We start from the raw sequence: 19,497 nt of genomic DNA, 5'->3' as shown, positions 1-19,497 counted from the left end.
CCTCCCGTACTGACCATTTTTTAAACACTTCCCATGCAAGAATGCAGAGGCTGGTGCTTATGGAAAGGGTGAGGAGCACCACAGGGAAACTGTGAGGCCAAGCATGCGATGGCTCACAAGCTTGGGCATTGCAGTGTTGTGCAAGGGACAGCCGTGAGCACTACTTTACATCAAATCACAGACTGGTTTGGGTTGGAAGGGACCCTAAAGCTCATCCAGTTCCAATCCCTGCCATGGGCAGGTACACCTTCCACTAGACCAGGTTGCTCCAAGCCCCGTCCAACCTGGCCTTGAACACTGCCAGGGATGGGGCAGTCACAGCTTCTCTGGGCAACCTGTCCCAGGGCCTCAGCACCCTCACAGGGAAGAATTTATTCCTAATCTCTGATCTGAATCTCCCCTATGTCAGTTTAAAGCCATTCCCCCTTGTCCTGTCCCTACAGGCCCTTGTAACAAGTCCTTCTCCATGTGTTTTCTGTAAAAGTCCCAAGTGATGCTTTCTAGCTAGCCTGATGGCAGTATCTGGTTGATGGTGCTGGGAAGAGGAGATGCTCCAGCTCTACCAGCCCTGTCTCTCATCACTGCCCAGGACCAACCCTTAGCACCACCATGATGACCATGGTCCCCAGATTTTGGTGATACCAGAACCCTTCTGAGGATGCTCCACTTTTCTCCACAGCCTGCTTCCAAGGAGAATGCGAATGGGTTGAAACAGGACCCACCAAAAGGACCCCCAAGAAACTCCCTAGTGCAGGGCAAGGATTTGTACCCATCTGCCATCTCCTGCTACTACCTGGTGCCCACTGCCTCATGGAGATGGGACTTGGGTCTCTTCACCTTTATTTGACAACAACTTACATTCCACTCCCGAAAGAGCTTCAATATATTATCTCAAGAGAGAGTATTTCCAGCATCAAAACTCGCTTTTACAGCCATGTACCCTAAACTCCTTTATGGTTTGTTAAGTGGGACCTCCCCTCAACATCCTCTCCCTCCAGAGAGCCATGAGCATCTCCTCTTGGAAATGGCGATTATGACATCAGTGATAGAGGGATCTTGATTCAGTCACATAAGACTAAGCATGTAACAAGGAAAAACACAGAAACTCTCAAATAAATGCATAAAGTTACTTTATTTTCAGTATACATTTAATTTTGAAAAATAGAAATGCTAAAATATCTCATCATCTTCATCTTTTGATTCCATAAAAGTCACAATAGAAAGCTTCATAAAACTGTAAAACACTATAATGTTATCAGGAATTTCGTGTTTTATACTACTGGAAAAAAAAAATCATTTTAATATATTGAAATGTTTTCTGCTTTTTTTCCTTATGTTCCACCATCTTGATCCACTTCATTTTACATGACGGTTTTTATTCTTTCCTCCAAAGCAAATACAGAGAATTAAAAACATTAATAAAAGTATCTGAAAGTGCGCATTGATTCAAAATAAAATATAATAAAATAAAACCAGAAAGATGAATTGGCCACCATGACAAGGAAGGGTGGGCTCCAGGGGCAGGGACAAAGGTGGCTGCAGCTGGTGGCCATCACGAGGGTCCCACCACGAGGTGTTGGGTTTCATGTTGATTTTTAAGGGAATAACCAAGAAAGGAGACGCCATCACCAATGAAGTGCTATCATCAGGCACCAGGGAAGGAAACGCTTTTAGCTCCCGTCACCAGAGTTGTGTGTGTTTTCCATGGAAAGCTACAGGAACCTTTGTCCTGTCCCTTCAGCAACACTCTGTACAACAGCTCCCTTGGGTTAAAACAAAAAACATAAAGTCAAAAAGAGAGAGCTCTAGATCAGCAGTCAATATATTTCAAGTACATTTAACATGGTTCGGAAGTGGAAGATCTCATTTTTGTGGAGACACATCACCAGGTGCCAGCAGATGGGAAGCCGCTTCGCTCTACCCACCTAGTTTGATCTTTTCTCCATCAAGTTATTGGGATTTCTACAAATCAAAGGTCTGGGCAAAACACAACACACTCTCAGCATCTGGAGGCTGTTTTCCCTTTGGGAGCCAGGGACTGGTGTTGACCAAGGGATGGAAACCATCTGTTGAAGCTCCTGAGGTTATCCGTCCTCCAAATAACCACAGAAGGCATCACAGAGATGCTCCTCTGGCCATTTCTGACATTTCCCAAGCCTTCCTGATGCAGATTCAGGCTGGATTCCCAGGATGCTGATCCACGAGTCAACTCACAGACAGAACCAAGACACCTTGGGAGTGAGGAGGGGAATGTATGGACGCATGTGCATGTGTGTATGGGTTGTGCAGGCGCCTCTGCTGCTCCTTCCTCTTCATATTAAGCTCAAAGTACCATGGAATCCATCAACTCAACCTTCAGCCAAAGCCCTGTAGGGCAGTATGGTGGCCAGCTGCTTCTACAGGGCGTCTGGGCAAGAAAAGAACAGCCCTATTCTGCACCTCCCCTCACTGATGTGGCTACTACGAGTGAGTAAATTTGGCATAAAAGGTCTCAGCACCATCATGAAATCCTGTTAAGTAAAACCAAAACAGACTTTGGTTTTGAACAGAAAGCAGCAACGTGCCTGTCCTCTGCAGTAGGATTTTTCTCCGTTGGGGAATCGGCCCTTACAGATGGGCTTTGTTCTTTTTTCTTTCAGGAAGCTTTTACTGTCTTACTTGTAGTCCTCATGTTTCACCAAAATAAAATAATCTTTTGATGAAGACACTTTCCAATTTCCAACTTCCTAAATGCATGTTTACATGCATGCAGAGAGAAAAATCATCTCTCCCACAGTGATACATACTCACTTGGTTTAAAAACAAAAGCCTGGGCCTGCTGAATGGATGGATGGGTCTAGGACTCTGCAGTCAAGATTTAGGTTAAATTCTCTAGATGATGACGAACAGATGTGGGATGAAGAGGACGCAGATGTTTCCGAGCCTGGCAAACACAAGCGTTGGGATAACCATCCCAGTTGGCCAACCTCAACTATCTTTCTCCTCCGTTGTGCCGTCAACGTGCCTGAAGTGCATTAGGGGTCTTCTCATGTGTAGACATATACGCACGCACACACATCCCCCTGTGTTTCCAAAGAAGTAATTTGTACGACACCGTGTAGGAAATGAACAACAGGAATACAATCAGCATCTGTCCACTGACGCCAGTAGCCAGTGACTATTTTGCTTGTCATCGTTACATTTAAGACTCTTCCTAGATCACAAGAGATTTAAGTGACATCCATCTCCTTCACAGTAAAGTTACTTTTTAAAAAAATAAAATAACATAACAAGTAAAATAGATGCTTCAGAGTAGAAGGTGTCAATCAGACTGATCCAGCCCTATGCCATGTCCTGGAGATTGTGGTGGTGTGGTTTTGTTTTTGTGGGTTTTTTTCTCTGTAAAAATCACATTATATATGGTACAATACATTTTTTTGTACAGAAAGCCTGGCATCTAGAAATAAGAGGTAGAACTACTCGTAACTATATGTTTCCTGCTGCAGGAAAAATTCATTTTTCTTTACAGTAATTAAAAAAAGGTTAAAAAAATTGACAACAATAACGACAACAAAAAAAAGTTTTAGGTTAGGCCCCCATAATTTAAACAAAATAATCTAGGAAAATAACACTCTTCCATGTACCTGACAGATTAAGTCCATTAAAGTGTTTCTTTAAAAAACAAAAATTGCATAGGAAAGGGACATTTCAAAACACGTGCTACAGTGATGGCAATGGTTGGTCTGTGCTGGGAGTGAAGTACCTTTTCCTTTTCCTTCCTGTGTTAACTAAAAGTATAGGCTTTAAGAGCAAGTTAGTGTTAGCAGCACTTTCCAGCATCTTCCAGCAGGGTAAGCAAGGAATGAGCCTGGAGGTCAGGTTTGTTCTGCCAGGTGACAGACGGACACAGGGACACTGATTCATGACTACAGTAATGCCGGTTCCTCTGCCATCTCCCAGGGGTATGACACGGTATCCTTAATTCTTCTGCCCTCTGCTTGTGCATGTCGAGGTGACAGAGAAGGCAAAACGAGTCTTGGTCAGTGTGGGAGAATCTGGTGAGGAGGGACCAGAGGAGATCTGCAGGGGCAAGGGTGGAGGGGCAGCGTGGGATGTCTCATTACCTATGCATTGGGGTGCGGAGAGCATTTTAATGTTTGGCTAGTGACAAAACAAAATCCCATAGAAGTTTTAACAGACAGACACATTACAAAGTAGTTTCTGTTCCCTTGCTCCTCCAGAAATAACCATTGTCTTCAGGCTCAAGGTCTATTCTAATTTGAGGCACAACTTTTACTGGAGTTCGTGGAGGGCTGTGAAGAGAAAGAAGGACAAGGTGAGCATGGGAACTACCTCCAGGCTTCTTGGCCATTCTTAACATGGTCTGCCACACTCAGAACTTCTGCCAGCACAGCTTACCAGCACCCAAATCCTGGAAAAAAAATCGATCTTTACAAGAAAACAGAGGGTCAACTGGGAAAACTGCAGATCCTGGGATTTACTGAGACACCCAACGGAGTGTCACATCGAGCAATGGAACAAATGCTCGACTCCTGAAACCAGTTCCTTGCACTTGCATATACAAAACATCTATCAGAAACTGGCAGCTTGTAGACACCAAGTAAATAACCTTGTCAGGCAGTGGTCAGACAGCTTCTTAAGAGAAGGCCAATATGTCACATAATATTAATGAGTTGGTCTAAACACTGCTCATGCCAGGAGGCAAACCCACCAATTTCTTGGACTGAGGAGCTCTGAGTATCTGGCACTTGTGCTTCACACCAAGCTGTGACAACTCTCCTCAGCTGCCTTTGAAGTAATCTGGTTATAGCCACTGAGATGATCTTCATGCACACTCCTGGAAGTGCAGATACTTCCAGTCAGGTTGGATGGGGCTTGGAGCAACCTGGTATAGTGGAAGGTGTTGCTGCCCGTGGCAGGGGTTGGAAGTGGATGAGCTTTAAGGTCCCTTTCAACCCATTCTAGGATTCTACGATTTCAGAGGAGTATTACTGCCTCGGTGTAGAGCAGACTCCTAATGCTGGGAGAACCAAGCGGTTGAGCCTGGGCTGAGCTCTGAGCAATCATTATTTAACTCTACCCTGCTGCAATTTGAGGTTATTATTTAATCTATTTTTCACTACAGACATGGGAAAATGGATTACTTCCTCCTTGCGACATCCTGTTACATGACTGAAGGAAAGCACAGCAGGAATTTTCTCTCACTGTCTGTCTCTTTTCTTTTCCTAAAGACTAAACCAATACAAATTATTTTAATTTTCCCCATGTAGATGTGTTTTTAGACTCCTCTAAGTTGATCAACACCTTTCTTCTGGGTTTTAGACCCCAAGCCAGCCACAGGTACTGAAGCTGGAGTCTAACGAAGGCTGGTGGAGACCCCAGGACTCCAGTTTCCCAATTCCAGCTCAGGATTAGAAATTCATAGAATCATAGGATGGCTTGGGTTAGAAGAGACCTTAAAGCTCATCTAGCTCCAAGTCCTTGCCATGGGCAGGGACACCTTCCACTAGACCAGGTTGCTGCAACCCTGTGTTGGGAATTCTTTCCAAGTGGTTTCTCAAAGTTTCCTATGGGGAAACAAAAACTTTGCTTCATTGACTTTCGGTATAATGAAGGGTAGTTGAGACAGTTTTGAGATATCACTGTAAAGCATTTTTTGGGGTGCTTACCTTGGCATGGTGTGTGATTGAAGGAAAGGAATTGTATCAGCATGATGTGTGGCGTTCAAGGAATGTTGGTGATCTTTCTCCTGTTGGGAAGAAAGGCTTGTTCGTCACTGCCTTCAGCACTGATGGCTTCTCCAAGCCCAGCCTCAGTTTCTCCATCTATTTGGCAATGCTTTTTTACTGCTGACTGCCTGCCAGATGAATTTCACAGCTTGTGAGTAAAAACACTTATTTTCTCTCTCTCTCAGCACCAAGATGAAATCCCCTGAACTGCCAACATGACCAAAAGCCTCATTTCCCAAGCCTTTCACCACCTTTAGGTCTTAGCACTTACCTGTTATCTACACCTCTTTAGTTAGCCTGCACTCCTCACTGTTGCACCCAAACTCCCTGTGAGAAAATAGGTGCTTTCCTTTTCTGACCCAGCATGGGGAAGTGTACTCTCTATTAATAATAATCATGTTCTTGCTATTACTGAAAGAAAGCTAATGTCAGCAGTATTATTGTACTATAGTAGCGTACCTCGAATCCTAGAGCACAGTTATAGTCAAGGACAATACCACAGTCTTGCTGGATTCCAGGTATTTTTCTAATCAAAGGTCTGATTTTATTTTATTTTATTGCTTAGTTTCTAAGTAAAAGCAGTAAATCAATTACTAGATTATAAAAATGTACAAGGAAGTTGTGAATGCTCCATCCCTGGCAGTGTTCAAGGCCAGGCTGGACATGGCCAGGTTGGACAAGGCCTTGGGTGACACGGTTTAGTGTGAGGTGTCCCTGCCCATGGCAGGGGGGTTGGAACTGGATGATCTGAAGGTCCTTTCCAACCCTAACTATTCTATGATTCTATAAACAGGCAAACCAACTACTGCTCTGCTCATGGGTGATTTACCCTGTGCTGTTTCACAGCACATTCCAACTAACAGGTTGACATAAAAATTATCTTTTTGTTACCTATTTCAGCCTTAAAGATATTGAAAACAGTGCATCTGATTGTAAAATCCTGGGTAACAACATGCAGGATGAAATTTGGTTTTAGCACATCAGGGTGTTTGCATAGAAAAATCAGGAGGATCTCTTTGGATTTTCTTTTATTTTCCTTATCAGCAAAACACTAAGAATATCTAAATAGTCAGGAAAATGCCTCTTTGGCTTTGTTTTATAATGCCAATCTCTAAGTGTTCCTGTATCTAAAGACACACAGAGCAAGGCTTAGGATTGCCTGAGGCATCTAAATGCCACCAAAAGCAAGGGACTTGGGTACCAGCTCTTAAACTCAAACGATAGTTTAAGGATCTAAAGATCTGTGGCTTTAGGTCCTACTCCTAGAAACCACCACCAGCCTTGCAGCAACACTCATTTATTACTATCATTTGTATTTCTCCCCTCCTGCCTCATGACAAACCAGCCTATTGATCTCCAGATGTGTTTAAGACCAGGTTGGACAGGGCTTTGAGCAGCCTGGTCTAGTGGAAGGTGTCCTTGCCTGTGGCAGGGGGCTGGAACTGGATGAGCCTTAAGGTCCCTTCCAACCCAAACTGTTCTGTGATTCTATGGATCCCATTGCTCATTGTATTGTAAAAAGCGAGGGCAAATGCAAAAAAGCATTTGTTGTTATTCCCATCACTCACTTAAAAGGTTATAATATGGAAAGTTTAAATGACTGAAAATAAAGATGGTAATTACCAACTACAAGTATTAAGTTAGGAAATTAATAAGCAACAGAATAGCACAAAGGCAAATCACCTAAGAAGGGAAATACGTTAATGGTCAACTGACCGTCAGTGTAACGTGCAATCAAGGACATGCTTAATTATTCTTTTAAGCACTGATTTTTGCAGCTGCTTGGCACTAAGGAAGCAAACAGTAACAGGACAGCGATGCAGTTTAGACATGCTGCAAATCCAGAACAGTAGGCTCAGAGGAAAAAAGTCAATCAAACCATCAACAGAGTTAACACAAAACAGGAAGGGTCAGAAAAGAGAGGACGAGAGTGGCCAAGAGACCTGCCAGTAGCTGAATAAAAGTGCTTAAGCTGGAGGCACCAGAAGGAACAACATAGAATTTGTATTGAGAAAAAAAAAAACAGAACCTCACAACCCCAAAATCTGTCATTAATCAGAGGCCTGGAAATTAAAAACAAGAAAAAAAAAGAACAAGAAAAAGTAATTCTCAAGTAATAGGAAGGCTGGTTTGTTTGCTGTTTTAAATCATTCTAAATATAGATAAATTTTTGTACTGCAAGTCAGAGTCAAGCAGGCATGCAAGAGGTTAGTTCTACTCACTGTCAGCAGGTTTGCTACCACTTAGGAAAGGTTCCTGCTCCATGATGTCCATTGGTATTTTAATACTTGGGACTTTTTCTGAGTAGGGGCAGTCAGACTGTGAAAGAAACGTGTAAAAGGTCTTAGAATATTTTCACTGCTTGCTCCCTTATCGTCTCCCGCAAATTAAAATTATCCTTCACACAGTTTCTGTAGGAATGAGGAAAAGAAAAGGAGAAAAAATAAACCGGCATCGTCTAGCTTAGTTGCCTGCTAGTTTCCACTGGTTCCCCCTGCACCCCACTTTCCCTCTTCCTTCACACTAGGAAAGTAAAACAGATTGAAGAAATAATCTGGTGTGATCAGTCTTTTCCCCTTTCCCCACCTCACTAGCTCCTTTCGCACCAGATAATAGGACAACATCCAATTCACCTTGGAGTCGGCTGCAGGAAATAATGATGGAAAACGCATCTGTAGGCAGCAATAACAGGACATTGCTCAGCAAAAAAAAACCAGTCCTCTGTGATTTCTGTAAACCCCCTTTTTACTTCCCAATTGCTCAACCAGGATAGGGCCAGACATGATACAGCAGCTGGAATGTCTCAACTCCCCCTTTAACTTAAGCTGAGTCAAACCCAGTCTTAATCACACCTCTATTTCCAGTAAAACAGTTCATCAAAAAAAGGGCCCTTCTAAGAATTCAGTGCTCCCAGCCAGCTGGGAGAAACTGGTCAAGAAGAGGCACAAGTACAGAGAGAAGCCATACACAGGAGTCCCTGGAGTTTGGGTCCCAGCATCATTTATGCCCCAGTGGCTTCAGTAAGCCACTTGCTTATGCTTAGTAGAAGTACTTGGAATTAATTTGCTTTTTAAACTTAAAAGTAACCTCTCATAACCAAGAAAAGGCTGATATTGCATAACTTGGCAAAGGAAGTAAGGAGGTGTTTGCCAGAAATGTTAACACATCTTTGTTCCTGGAGAGAACTAAACACGAGTACATGGTTGGTGTGGAGGGAGACCTTTGAATCAGGGCACAAAAATACTGCCGAGGCCAGAGAATCCTTCTCCCTGGATTATTATTATTATTTAAATTATTTTTTAACACAACCAACATCCAGTGCAGCGTTTCATATTCCAATAAGCAAAAATGTATCCTCAGGAGCATTTTTCTGAGGCTGAGGGATGCCCATAGCTCAAATAAAGATAAGCTTGCTGAGCAATGAAGCCATCCCCAAATCCCAGAGCGTAAGAGCTGGATAACCTCACCAATGTATTAGCACTGTCTCAATGCTAATAAATCAATGTAAGAGGTCTGTGAACAGCAATGCTGATGATCAGAGTCTACTTTAGATTTCCTCATCTAAAATGAACAAGGAGACAGAGGAAATATCTGCAGTTGGCAAAAACCCCCCAAGGGGAGAAAAAAACATTACACAATACTTCTGACTGAAAATTTGTATACTAGCCCCTATATACTACAATAAAAAAAAACGTCTGGCCTCTCTTGAATCATTAAATTTTTGACATAAAAATGGAGACGAAACCAAGGTGCTTGAGTTTTCATTTGGCAAATGGAGTAATTAGTTTGTGGGGGCATACTCCTGGAAGGGAAAGGGCAAAAATAATGAAACCAATAATGCCAAGTGCTCTATGCTCAGGAAGCTGGTAAAGCCAGTGCTGAAAATAAAACAAGAAGAGTTAAGAACCAAGATTTTGCATAAATTCTCTCACGCATTAGATCAATTACTGTACCTGAAATTCATGAAAAGCCTGAGAAGGGAGGAGACAGCTTACACACTGGAAATATGGGCATCATGGCTCAGGATACGGTGCTGCTGGATTCAATTCAGTCAAGAGGAGGGGATGGAGTCAAACCCTTACTGACTATTCTCTATATACAGTAGGGCATTTTGCCTCATTTTGGTTTGCACCAAGTTATCAGCTGATGAAACCCTTGGCTCTCAGGAACTGAAGGAATGATGGGAACAGGGAGCTTGCTGCCTGAAATAAGAGCCAATCTCCCTAGCAGGGATTCAGTGTGATTTAAAAAGGCGTGGATCCAGGCTACCTCCTACAATGGTGCACCATCATCTCTAAGGAAGTCCAAGTTTTGCCTCTTGCAGTGTACATGCTCCACTTTAGGCACCATATATTATTTGCAGAAAGGTCTTTGATTATTTTCTCATTGAAATACCCTGACTTTGTTGCCTCTAACACAGATCTGCAGAGGTGTTACATAGCTCTCACATAAAGGACTCGGGTTCTAGCTTGCCTTCCACCAGTATTGAGGTTGTCTTCCCTGTTGACCCAAACTTGAGCAAGATCAGGCATCGGGGTGGTCTGGGGGAGCTCCTGGAGCTGCCATTTTTCTCTCGAGGACATCAGATGTATTATCTACCCCACAGGGAGGGCTGATTTGGTCAATCTGCTCATTGCAGGAAGGATGCAGATGATAACGCCAGCATAAACCCTCCAAACACAGAGCAAAGCCCTGTCAGTGACCTGGGCAGGGGGCTTGAGGAAGGGACAGCTGACTTTTCCTGCTGCCTGCCTCCTCCCAAAGAGCAATCCCTTCTCACTTCTTTTTCCTGCTGTGTTAAAATGTTTTGGTTTTTTTTCCATATTTCGGCCATCTTACCTCTGCCTGCACCATAGAAAAAGCCCTTCTTCAGGAACCCAGGCTGGTGCACAGTAGTTCATGCTAGAGCTGGGTAGGAGAATGTTCAAAGGCACGAGGACTACATTTCTTCTTTTTACATATACAGGCAAAAAATAGAACAATCTAAGGCACATGGATCTGGTCTAGGCAGGTCACCTTGCTCAGCAATGACATAAGCAGCTACATTTCACTATTTTAGGGCATTCTGCAACCTAAGGTAGGACCAAAGAGTATGCTGCATCAGGGCATGTATGCTTTGGAAATACTCAGGTCATGAGTATTATCACCAGAAAGCAGTCTTGCCTTCAGTGCGACAAGTCACATATATTTGTGCCTTTAAAAAGAGTAATTAAAAAAGTATCAAAAAAAGAAACCAGACAACATTCAGAAGCAAAAGAGCTGCTGGTGAAAACCATTCTCCTCCTAAAATGTAAAAGACAGCGACAGGGGAGAGAGGCAGAGGAGGGCAAGATGAAACCAGGCAGGATGATGAAAGGTGTTCTAGTAAAGGGCATGACATCTCAGCAGGTATCTAGTGTTCTTGTGGAAAGTGTGATTTCATTTTTGGCAGCGCCAGTATGACCTGCCACAGGCTGGTGACATCTGAAAAAGGGAAGACAATGTAGAAAAGGAAGCTTGTTTGTTTGCTGCAGCAGCAAAAGACTGAACCGTTCGGCTTCAAAAGAGGCTGGGGAGGGGCATGGACAGTCCCCTGAGATTAGCTACCTAGAAATGAGTGATTTGACAAGACCAGAAAGCTCCTTACATCATCATTGTCACTGTCCACACTGCCCTTCTTCTTCTTCTTCTTCTTCTCATCCTCTTTCTTTTTCTTATCCTTTTCTGGAATGACGTCGTCAAGAAAGCTTAAGTCATGCTGGGAGAAGAGGTAGTCCATGGCTTTTCTGACTGCTACAAGTGCCAGGATCTGAAAAGGCAGACAGGGACATCTCAGTCACAATTTACCTTTAATAGGGAACACTGTGCATTCCTCTTTATGCTGCTTCTTAATCCCACATGCTTCAATTCTGGCTGGAAATAAACATACCACCACCAGATGCCTACCAAGCCTCACAGGCTGAAAACTCAACTTGACTACTAACAGACATAACCCTGACAACTGCAGACTGCCTTTAAGATGAAAAAGTTTGTTCTGAGCAATGATGATCAAGGGCACAAACAATTCCTAGCAAAAGATCTCAAACTTCGACTTACGTAACTCAAGACGCAATTATGGAAGTAAGAACTTACTTAGGGGGTGGAAAGATGCCACGTAGACACCCGTCATTATGCTGTTATGAATTACTTGTGTATTAAAAGTGCTTTATATAAACAGAGGTTTGGTTATTGGCTGGATCTTCGTAGATTGGAAGTTTATATTTATAGCCTTTTTGATCATGAGTGCAAATAACTGAGGTTTTGTCATCAGACCCAGCTACCTCTAAGCTGTGACCACATCACCGAGTTTGCACCGTTGTAAAAAACTTCAGCAGTCTTCACTTCACTCGTATTCTCTCTTACAGGCAAAGAGCGTCCAGACCTTAGATTCAGCTTTCAACAGCATGAAAATGCAGTGGAACAGCATTTCAGTGGGAACTGCTTATCTTTAATGCCTTTATACATGAGCATGTGTCCCAGCAAGAACATGTGGAGGATTTTTTTCACATGCATCGTCTTTTCTCTTCTCATTTCACCAGCAGCAGAGAAAAAACGCTTGACCTTGTTCTGTTTTCTGGTTTCCCTTTCCTAACTGCGCCCACAGCTGAAATTCTGCTTGTCTGTAAACCTGAAACCAGGTGATATTGGGCACAGGTTTCTTCAGGGAGTTTCATGAAGCTTCGACTTTTCAGCAGTCTAACCCATGTCCATGCCAGAGACCAGACTTGGCAGAATCTTTGTGCATGCAGCTATGATCTCATTGGATCCACATCTAATCCATCTGTCCCTATGGCTGTTCCAGCTGAGCTACAGGTCCGGCACAGAGGTGGAGAAGGACCTACTCTGTGCTCCCTCATTTAATGTGCATGGTCCCAGGTTTTGATGCCTGAGGCAAAGTGTACATATAAACTCCTCGTAACAGTCGTTTGGTTTTCATTTGGTGTAAGTGTCCATATTTATACCTCTAGCAATAACCTAAATGCACAGAAAGCTGTTTCATTATTCCCCTGCTACCAAGGGAACAGAAATACTTACACAGAAATACTATATCAAACTGACTGAAGAGTATATATTTAAGAAACAGTTGCTCTGCATCATGAACATTTTACCTCTCAACATCCAAAATGAGCTTGAACATGACTCTGATGTGCATTATTAGGAGGAGGACAAGCATCCTGTAGACTTACATTTCATCCTCTGATGTGAAACACATGAAATCAACATTATTGTCTTTTCACTCAAGCTCAAGGAAAAAAACCATTATTTTTATTTTGCTGCTGATTTAGCTAATCCTTCCCTCCATTTGACACACCTCTTAGCAGCGAGCCTCACTCTTGGTTTTGTCACTTTGTGCTATTTAAAAGCAAGGGAGGCATTTTCTGTATGGTAATTAGTGTGGACTGAAGAAGTAAAAGTATGCACCACTCATTTGTTATGCAGCTCGAGGAGAAAACATGGGAAATCTAACCTTGGCAGCCAGAAATAGTCAGAAATAACTACAGCTTTCTGGAAAAAAATTAACTTTCCAGGCTTGTTTTCCTCCAGAGGATTCATGGAAAGGCAGCCATGGGGAAACTGACCCAATACAGTCTTCCCTCACAATGGAGGCAGAGCCCCAAGCTGAAGATTTAACAGGGAGAGGCTGTTTGCCTGTTCATAGGAGGGTATGACCGTGAATGAAAGGTGAAGGCTGCAAAAGGATGTGAAGGAGATCATCACCTACCATGACAGGGAATATGATAGCAGCCACGGTTGACTTGAGGATCCAGAGGAGGGCCAGGCACACTACCTGCAGGAAGGTGAACAGATGGACCCTGCGCAGCGGGACATGGCGCAGGTAGATGAAGTCAGGCTGGTGTTTTAGAGGCATCAAGAGCAGCTTCAGACGATCCATGAACTGGGGAGGAGAAGAAATGGAGATTTAAACCCAGGATATAAGCGAAAGAGATACAAAAGCATTATTCCACTTCGGAATGTGACCTTGAATCAACTTGCTTTCTTTCCATTAAGATGAACCCAGTAGAAGACCCAGCAGATATGCTCTATCCTCATGGATGTGTGCTTAATGAAGGGTGGACTAAACATGTTAATTCATCTGTCTCAAATGCAGGTCCTAGGTCTACCCTATAGTTGGCAACTAAACCAGGTTGGACATGGCTCGGAGCAACCTAGTCTAGAGGAAGGTGTCCCTGCCTGTGGCAGGGGGTTGGAACTGGGTGAGCTTTAAGGTCCCTTCCAACCCAAACAAGTCTGGGATTCTATGATCTTCTGGAGAAGGCCCAGCAGGGAGCCAGCTCCTGGCTGTCAGGGGGACTCACCTGCACGCCATTGAGGGAAGCAACACCCATGTAGAGGAAGACACCATAGAGCACAGGCATGGGAATGAACTGTTGGGGAAGAGCAGGAGACACTGAGTGAACAACCTCCACACACAACACACAATTAACATGTTGGTGGACATGATTCCTAGCCTCGGAACACCACAAATCGAGTTGCGCCTATGCACGTCACAGGTAATAAAGCAAGCAATCCTTACTTTGTGTTTCGAGAGCCAGAACATTTGTGCAGTCACTGGAGGGCTCAGGAGCTGGGCAGGGGCTGAACAAGCCCTGAGCTCCACCAATTAAATGGGAAGAAGTTCTTCACTATGAGGGTGGTGAGGCACTGGCACAGCCTGCCCAGAGAAGCTGTGGCTGCCCCATCCCTGGCAGTGTTCAAAGCCAAGCTGGACGGAGCTTGGAACAACCTGGTCTAGTGGAAGATGTCCCTGCTCGTGGCAGAGGTTTGGAAGCGGATGAGCTTTAAGGTCCTTTCCAACCCAAACTAGTTTCCGACTTGGATGTCTCTACAAGAACTAAAAGGAATGAAGCCAGGCAGTGTCAGTCAGTCAGCAAATTAACAAAGAGACGGAGTAAATGTGTTCCAGTAAGCCTCAACCTGCTTTTCATGTAGTACAGAATATCGGGTTCGAAGGGACCTCAAGGATCATCTGATCCAACCTTTCTAGGGAAACCATGACCTAGAGTAGATGTCCCAGCACCAAGTCCGGACAAATTAAAAGTATCCAACCCTGGGGATTCCACCACAATCCTGAGGAGATTATTCCAGTGGCTGGTTTTCCTCATATTGAAAAATTTTCCTCCTGTGTCCAGTCGGAATCTCCTCAGAAGTAACTTGTGCCCACCACCCCTCATCTTTTCCATGTGAAAACCTCTTGGCTTCTGGTGAGAAGCAGAAGGTAGAGAAGAAGAAAAGACAGCATGATCCTGTGGTATGTCCAGCTCAGTAAATCATGGAAATCCATGAATCCTGCATTGATGATGACAAGTCATGGCAACCAAATCTCTGACTGCTCCATCTTTCACACATGTTAATCCACAAATATTCACAAACACAGGAAAGTGAATAACTTTCTTCACTGCCGCTGCTCTTTAAAACACCAATTTCTGCTCCTTTAAGTACTACATGCTGCCCATTCCTCCATCACTGGTCCTGCCATCAGGGACATCGCCCTTTGGAAGCGAGGATGGTGCATGGTAACACACAGGAAATAAGCAACAGTCTTTGTGTGGTTCAGTTTGAACCCAAGCAACACGGACAGAGCTCTGCCGTGTCGCCGAAGGGAAGCCTTGATGCAGTGACGGGCGGCTGCCACTGAACGGCAGCCACGGCCCAGCCAAGGCTCCCACGACACCGGTGGCCAGCACTACCGCTTGTAACGCATTCAGCAGGCAAACAGCGGTGTTTTATTGTATTCCCCACCACATTATTCATTGTTTACTGGCTCAAAAACAGTGACGTGCAGGTATCTCTGGAGGCCTTGATCCCCAACACATGCATTTCACTTAGGTACATGAGTACCAATGTCACCAGGCTATGTGCCATCCTTCCCGGTCTATATTCTTCCCTTCCCTCCAGAGTCTTATTCCCTACCATCCCCTGCAAGCTTCATGATTCCTAATAAATCTTTCTCATGAATTTATTCCATTCCTTGAGAGAGCTGCGTTGATATTTTACCCCAAAAGCCAGGAATTTTTGCCACAGCTGGGGTTCAGTGCGGCCACCACGGGGAGGGATGAGAAGCCAGCATGTGGTTCACATAGCTGCGTGTGTCCAAGGGATTCAAAGCCCTCACTGAATCTGAGAGATTAAACAAGATAATATCTCCTCCAGCAAATTGGGTAGGAGGCTTTCAGAGTCGAGCTTTTTAGCCCATTTACATTGCTCTTTCCCTCCCCTTCTAGTTCTGTTAGCTTTAAAGAAAGAAAAATGTCCAAATATTATTTCCCTATCCCATGATAATTAATCCCGTAAATCATCCCTAGGTGAAACCTCAGTACATTATCCTGCAAATAGCAAGCAGTGCGTTCATTCTGGAAGACTTGCTTTTGGCAAAGTACTCCCTAACTATGGGGTTGCTGGCTCTGGCACTCCAAGCAAACCTGCTGCTAGCCAACAGAATTAAAAATGTATTTATAGGAACATTCAAAACCAGCGCAAACACTGCAAAACCCACAAAAAACAAAGATTGGATTGCCTGTTTTTATTGAATTTGGGATCGTTAGTGTCCAATTTGCCGCTGGCATGAGGAGACTGCAATGTTCTGCAATGGATTTAGCAAGCGGTTCTCTCGAGGAGAGGACCCTGCCACTTTGTTAAAGGTCCTGAAATACTGCCAGGTTCTTTTCACTGGCACGTGGGTGAGGAGCGTGCCCATTTATCCTCAGGCGTCCTCCCACCAGTATCTTCCTCGTATGCGTTCTTAGGGGAAGCACAAATAATTAATGAATGAAGCAATAACAGAGGGAATAATGGACCCCAGTGCAATAGGAAGAGAGATCGTGCAGGGAAAGGTCACATGAACTAACAAACAGAATTATTACCAACCAGGCATTAAATTAAGGGCACGGAAATGCCTGTTTGTGCAGAGGAGGAAACTTACCAAGACACAAAAATTTGCCAGTTGTAAAAACAACCTTAGGAATCAAGAATAGGAACATGCTGACTTTGTAAAGCCACCTTCTCAGCTTTATACATACACAGGCAGTATCACTGCTCTCTGCTTGCCTCCTCCCCTTTGGGCTCACATCTACCTGTGCCTTGCAGTCCCCATGGCTTCCAACCTCCTCATGACCAAAAACTCCTTTGCTTCCTACAGAAATGCTTCTCTGTACACCTGTCTGCTCCATCACGGAGTTAGCATGCATACTGCCATTGTTCCAATACATATGTTACTTTTCTGACATATTCTGCTCATACCATTAGTCCAAGGAGATGGACTTCTGCAGCTGGTATCTCCAGAATACCTGCACTTGGTGCCACTGAAACCATCGTCCCTGGAGAAGGTGGTATTCTCCACAAGACATGGCTAAGCAGGTTTTCAGTTTCCTTCCATGACCTGATGACCTACTAAGGACATGTTTCTCTGTGGCTATATGCCAAAAAATTTCAAGGTCTTGGAAAATAGCTACCCACCTAGATTAAATGGCACATCAGCAGCACATCTGTCCAGAGCCTTGGCTAAACTCACTCTTGTGAGCAGGTTAAAAAACTACATTTAATTGCACTGCTTCCCCCAGAAACACATTTTCCATACTGGGCATTGCTTCTGATCGATAAAGAATGTGCTATTTCAGGAGGATCTAACCTAAAAGAATGAAAATTTGATTGCTGCAGGAGCTTCACACTGTCTTGGCAGCTGCAGCAGGCAGGGTACAGCTCTGCTATGGCGGTGGCAATGGTCCCGAAGATTTCTGGCCAAAACTGTACCCATGGATAATACCATCAGCTGTAGACTCTGCTCATTGCCACCATTTCTGCTTATTCTTCTGTGTTGTGGCTGCCCCATCCCTGGCAGTGCTCAAGTTCAGGTTGGACGGGGTTTGGAGCAACCTGGTCTAGTGGAAGGTGTCCCTGCCCATGGCAAGGGGTTGGGACTGGATAAGCTTTAAGGTTCCTTCCAACCCAAACCAGTCTGTGATTCTGTGGAGATGCATGCATGCTCAAATAAATACAAATGTACTTTTAAATCAACATATCCATCTGTTAACCTGTGTCTTCCACACAGCAACCCTACTGCATTGCCAACTGTCCTTCCATCATGCCACCAGCAGGCTCTCAAGCTTTATTTTCAATATATTTTCCACAAAACACATGCACAGCAGAAGTGTGCAATATAGAAGGAAACTTTATGCAAACATGGAAGACAAATCTTAAAATGAAAAAAAAAATCACAGCCTCAAGACCACCAGCCCTGAACCCGGTAACTATTACTATCCAGCACACTACAACAATGTTATTCTTTCCTTCCAAAAGGTTTGTATTTAAGCTTCCAGAAAACTGTAAAACTGCATCAGCAATTTAGTTCTCACTTATCTTCTTTTCCACACTTCAATGATGAGCTTTTTCAGTAACATAAAAATAGCCTGATAGTGGCGGTGGTCCTATCTTGGCTGTGTGAACAGAAGGAAGCAGAAAAGATGCTGCCCTTACCTTTAGGATGGGAGCCATGAAGACAGACACACCAGTCAGAATGAAAACAATGACTCCCGTGACTCTCTGCTCCCTGAAACAAAATCATGGGGTGAGCAGGATGGCGTCAGCTTTTGCCCTGCTTTTAGCCCTCCATTTTTCAAACACCTGATCAGTTTTTGTATGTTGCTCTGCTGTCTGGGGATCAACAGCATGCTGCTACTCAATAAGGAGGAGTGTGTTTACATATTAAACATTAGAAACCAAGAATCCAAATCCTCTGCACAGCAGGATTTATAGCAGGCAAATAGGTAATAAATCACTAGCTCCCCACTCTTAGATTAGTAGCCTATTTCAAGTCCTGGTCATAGAACCCCAGCAGTTGGACAGATGGTGCAGGACTCTGTGGGGTGCTGAACATGTGTCTTCAGCTGCTCCCTTCATCCAAAAATACTTTGGCCAGTCGTATTTCAGAGTACTGAAAGTTAACCCATTAGATTTCTATTTAGTCACTTAAACAAGTGGTTGATTTCCAGAAGTGCTCCTATGGGCAGCACTTCACTTAATTAAGGCAATCAAATACAGAAAAAAATTGCTTGATTAAGTAGAGCTGATGGCCCTAGGCATGGCAGGTTTACACTTTTTACCATTCTGTTTGCTAATGTCCAATTTCCACAGGTGAAGAAGTCTGCAGCAAATTTATCTCCTTTCTCAACGACAAAAAAACTGCATCTGATCTGGTTGAATAAACTTTTGAGGAGTTACATGGGTATTTGTCCAAGGAATTGCCAGAGAGCAATTCCCCCTGAACCTCTGCACGTGTCCTGCTTGAAGCAAGACCATTTATAGTACAAACTGATCTCTGCGGGCAAACAAGGCAACTAAGGCCTTTCTGGCTTGACATACCTCACTCCCAAAAACTTGGGCTGCTCTCCAGGAGCTGAAGTTTCTGTCTCCATCTTCAAGCTGTCGATATGAGCAATGGAGATGACAGTAGCAGCAACATACCAGGGCAGACCCATAAAGGAGCATATGATCATCAGAATAGCCACCCAGAACAAGTCCAGATGATATCCAGCACCTTTCTGTGAAGGGAGACAGATAACCTTCAGCTTAATTATTCTAAATACCAATGAAACTGTCAGAGCTCCAACCCATTTCCTTCTACAGCATCTTTTGGCCACAGAAATTGTCATAAGAATCACAGAATCATAGAATGATTTGGGTTGGAAGGGACCTTAAGATCATCTAGTTCCAACACCCTTGCCATGGGCAGGGA

At 43.9% G+C, this 19,497-nt stretch overlaps 1 protein-coding gene across 8 annotated transcripts in view; it reads right to left on the bottom strand.

Annotated features, from left to right (window-relative positions):
- Positions 1-1,113: 1,113 nt before the first annotated feature.
- The window catches only part of SLC4A4 (solute carrier family 4 member 4), a 205,341-nt gene continuing 186,957 nt past the window's right edge, over positions 1,114-19,497 (bottom strand). For 7 of the 8 annotated variants that reach the window (XM_061472197.1, XM_061472196.1, XM_061472198.1 and 4 more), the window contains 8 exons: positions 19,125-19,303; positions 18,240-18,312; positions 14,066-14,134; positions 13,471-13,644; positions 11,356-11,517; positions 7,952-8,048; positions 5,670-5,749; positions 1,114-4,292 (listed from right to left, as the gene is read on the bottom strand). In XM_061472197.1, the coding sequence (XP_061328181.1) occupies positions 5,706-5,749; positions 7,952-8,048; positions 11,356-11,517; positions 13,471-13,644; positions 14,066-14,134; positions 18,240-18,312; positions 19,125-19,303 (798 nt within the window). In that variant the 3' untranslated portion in view covers positions 1,114-4,292; positions 5,670-5,705. The remainder of the gene's footprint in view (positions 4,293-5,669; positions 5,750-7,951; positions 8,049-11,355; positions 11,518-13,470; positions 13,645-14,065; positions 14,135-18,239; positions 18,313-19,124; positions 19,304-19,497) is intronic. The other variant, XM_061472204.1, reaches the window with a different exon arrangement.

This window comes from Pezoporus flaviventris, unplaced genomic scaffold (assembly GCF_033815535.1).
Source record: "Pezoporus flaviventris isolate CSIRO_AGI_PZ_B2104156 unplaced genomic scaffold, CSIRO_AGI_Pfla_v1 ptg000070l, whole genome shotgun sequence".
Classification (NCBI taxonomy): Eukaryota; Metazoa; Chordata; class Aves; order Psittaciformes; family Psittacidae; genus Pezoporus; species Pezoporus flaviventris.
This window is presented reverse-complemented; position numbering and strand designations above follow the sequence as displayed.